Below are 3,967 nucleotides of genomic sequence, written 5' to 3' on the forward strand. Positions count from 1 at the left end.
TCTATTCAAACCATCATAACTGGCATAGTTTTTGTACCTGAGAAATATCTGACATTATGCAAGGGAACAAGCACCAATATAAAAGCATATATCAAATTATATTTTGTCAACTTTACTATTTTGCTAAGAAACAGTACTAATTCCACATCATAGTCATTTGCCTTTTAGTTTCCCCTTTAGTAAAATAATGTGAGAAGTATTATATGGTATCTCATAGAAATACATCACGTTACAGGAGAATATGACAGTTGAGTCTATGCTCCTCTATCTCCAACACCACTAGCTTCCTTTCCAAGCCAACAAACTATAAGAAAGGGAGCTTTTGAAAATCCATAACTAGCATTTCCTATCGTGCCCTTGTAATAAAATTCACAAGTCCAAATAAACTTGCAAGGCTCTGTGCTTGACTACTCCTGAATTAACCACTTGCGTTTTACACTAAGATTCCCTCACTCTGGTTTTACTTCGCAGAATTTTACATTCCCCATTATCCCAGTCTGATAAAGTCTTACCAACTAAGGAAGACACCATACATAATTCACTGGATCTCTGCCTACCTGTTAGTTCTCTGGGGATGCTTTTAAACTCACATCACTATACTAAGACCTTAAAACACTATTTAACAAAGTCCTGTGATTTTTTTTCTTTTTTTTCTTTCCACTTTTCAAAACCTGTAAAAGTCAATTTCCTGTGTAGCAACCTAATATCTGAATATTCCCCAGGTTTCAAATTCCATTCAGGATAAAACATATTTTATTTATTACCATGTTCAAATCAAACATAATGTCTAATACACAGTAGCCTCTAAATATTTGCTGAAATGATGAACAAGATTACAAAGTCTCCATGAAGATATCCCCAAGTAATATTTCTAGCAGATAATGAAGGTCATTAAATGGTGATTTCATCATTCTACTCTGTCTTCTGACAATAAAGAATATGTCTAGAGGATATGAGAGAAGATAGTGGTGTCCATCACTACAGAGTACAAAATAAGATGGATTAATTAAAGTATCTATCCATAAATAATTTTGAGGAACAAATAAAACTTCTGACTTATGGTAATCAAGAAACAATATAATTCTGTATCTGCTATCCAGTCCAGCCATACATCAACATTGAACTGTTTCCAATATTAGCCTAAATCATTACTTCTTCCTTCTATTATGTTATATTATGACTATATTCTGTCTTAGAAATTAAGAAAACTTACTGTAGCTGAGCATTGCTCAATCATAACTCATTTATATCCAGGCTTCCTTTTGCTTTTGCTTTTAAGCTACTTATATTCCTCCACAAAAAAAAATACCTAACTTGGTTATGAGTGAATGTTCACTTTTTGTTCAATATTAATATCTGTTTCACCATCCATTACCAAAAGCTTATCTTAATCACATAAGGAACACATTGTTTGTCATTGTTTTAGGTACAAAAATAAATGAGTTTTATATGAAACAGTAAAGTAGCTGAGATAAGACTCAACAATATCCAGAATATAAATAAATAAATAAATAAATAAATAAATAAATAAATAAATAAATAAATGTTACATTTTAGGACATGTTCATTTATAAAAGTTCTTGACAGTGATTCTATCTTTTTTGCTATGGGCAAAGTATCTGAACTTTTAATCCTAGAAGTCAGAAACTTTTCTTTTTAATTTTTAATTTCTGTGAGAGACAGAACTCAAAGAGTCCACTTCCTGTAGATAGGAAGGGCCACAAGTGAAGGGAATGAGTTACCAACCCACAGTCAAAAATTTATGACTCGGAATTTTTCCTTCCTAAAAGAACTACAGTGACAAAAATTGAGATGAGACTGAATGAAAGGTGGTCCAATAACTGGTCCAATTTGGGATCCATCTCATGGCAGCAGGAGGAGCATGAAGGCCTGACACTATTGCTGATGCTATGATTTGCTTACAGACAGAAGCCTAGCATGGCTGTCCTCTGAGAGACCCTACCAGCAGGTGACTGAGACAGGTACAGATACTTACATCCAACCATTGGACTGAAGTCAGGAACCCCTATGATTGAATTAGGGGAAGGATTAAAGAAGCCAAAAGGGAGGGTGAACCAGTAGGAAGACCAGCAGTCTTAACTAAACTGGACCCCTGAGAACTCCCAGAAACGGAGCTAACATCCAGGCAGCATACACCAAATGGTCCAAGGCCCTGGCAAATATATAGCAGATGACTGCCTGGTTTGGCTTCAGTGAAAGAAGATGTGTCTAATACTTGAAAGACATGAGGTGCAAAAGAAAAGGAATGCCTAGTGGGGGGTTGGGGGGGAGAACCCTTTTAGAGGCAAGGGGTAAGAGGAATAAAATGAAGAATTGTGTGAGGGGAGATTGGCAGTGGGGACAGGAGGAAAAGGGTGGAATATAAATAAATAAAATAAGTTTCAGGAAATCAGAAAAATATTTTTATTTTTAATTTTGTAATCATGTAGGATGTATGTGAGAGAGGATGGAGTGATGGAGACAGTGCACATGGAAGCCAGAAGATTCCCATGAATCTGGAGCTATAGGAAACAATCTAATATGGATGCTGGGAACTGAATTCCAGTCCTCTTCACAAGCAGGATACAATCTCAACCAATAAGCCTTGGCTACATTCTCAACCAAAAAAATGCATTAGTGTAATGAAATTATACAAAACATTTATTACTCAAAATTATAGAGCTAATAAAGTTTTAGAAGCCAAACTTACATTTTCTGTTTCAATATATCAGTGCAATTCTGAGAGCAAAGTCTTATATATTAAGAAGATAAAGCAAAGGCCCAACAGATAGGAACTTCAGACTGATGAAGCTTTAAGTCTTACTTTCTTGAGAAGCCTTAATTCTTTTGAAAGCTTTCTTCAGAGCCTCCTTCACTTCCTTGTTCCTCAGGCTATAGATCATGGGGTTCAACATGGGGATCACCACAGTATAGAATACAGACACAATCTTGTCTTGCCAGAGGGATTTGCCCATGTTACCTTTCAGGTACATAAATATGAGTGTTCCAAAAAATAGAGCCACTGCAATCATGTGAGATGCACAGGTAGAGAAGGTCTTGGCTTTGGCTCCTGCTGTACGAATCTTCAGAATAGCCCAGATAATGAATAGGTAAGATACAAGAATCACTGAAACACTAGTTGTGATGACCAAAAAAGCAAAAAGGAAGATGACCTGTTCGCGTAACTTAGTCTCACTACAGGAAAGCTTCAGCAGGGGTGGGAGGTCACAAAAAAAGAAATCAACTTGATTGGATTTACAAAAGGAAATGGAAAAAGTACACCCAGTTCGTACCACAGTATTTACCATTGCACCAGAATATGCTGCAGCAACCAGCCCCAGACGAGTCTGTGGTGTCATGGCCATCGCATAAAGGAGCGGGTTACAAACAGCCACATAGCGGTCATAAGCCATCACAGCCAAAAGGAAGCACTCAGTACTAGCATACAACGTGAAAAAGAAGAACTGTGTAGCACAGCGCTCATAAGTGATGACCATCTTATTACTCCCCAAGGTCTCCAGCAGCTGAGGCACAATAACAGATGAGTAGCAAACATCCAGGAAGGACAGATGGCTGAGAAAGAAGTACATGGGTGTTTGGAGCCGAGGGTCACTCTGAATTAGCATGATCATTCCCAGGTTTCCAACAATGGTGATGAGATAAAAGGCCAAAAATATGAAGAAGAGACACAACTGTAGCTCTGCCTGAAGCTGGAATCCTATGAGAATAAATTCTGTCAATCTGGTGCCATTGTCTGCCATAAAGCCAAATTCACCTGAGAAAATAAATTAAGAGCAATAATAAGATATTTGTGGAGATTAGCATCACTACAAACTGCTTGGTTCTCATTAATGAGCCTCATTTGCAAAACACTTTTCAACTTTCACAAGCTTGGTTTCGCTTGAACTAAAAATACTGTATAGCATAAAATGTTGTATTAATCACACTTTTGACTAAAGAATTACAG

General features: G+C 36.9%; 1 protein-coding gene across 1 annotated transcript; it reads right to left on the minus strand.

Annotated features, from left to right (window-relative positions):
- Positions 1-2,813: 2,813 nt before the first annotated feature.
- On the minus strand, positions 2,814-3,761 carry Olfr1501 (olfactory receptor 1501). Its single transcript, NM_146633.2, has one exon. The coding sequence runs from the start codon at positions 3,759-3,761 to the stop codon at positions 2,814-2,816; it is 948 nt and encodes a 315-aa protein (NP_666844.1).
- Positions 3,762-3,967: the final 206 nt, after the last annotated feature.

Source organism: Mus musculus, chromosome 19, assembly GCF_000001635.26.
Source record: "Mus musculus strain C57BL/6J chromosome 19, GRCm38.p6 C57BL/6J".
Classification (NCBI taxonomy): Eukaryota; Metazoa; Chordata; class Mammalia; order Rodentia; family Muridae; genus Mus; species Mus musculus.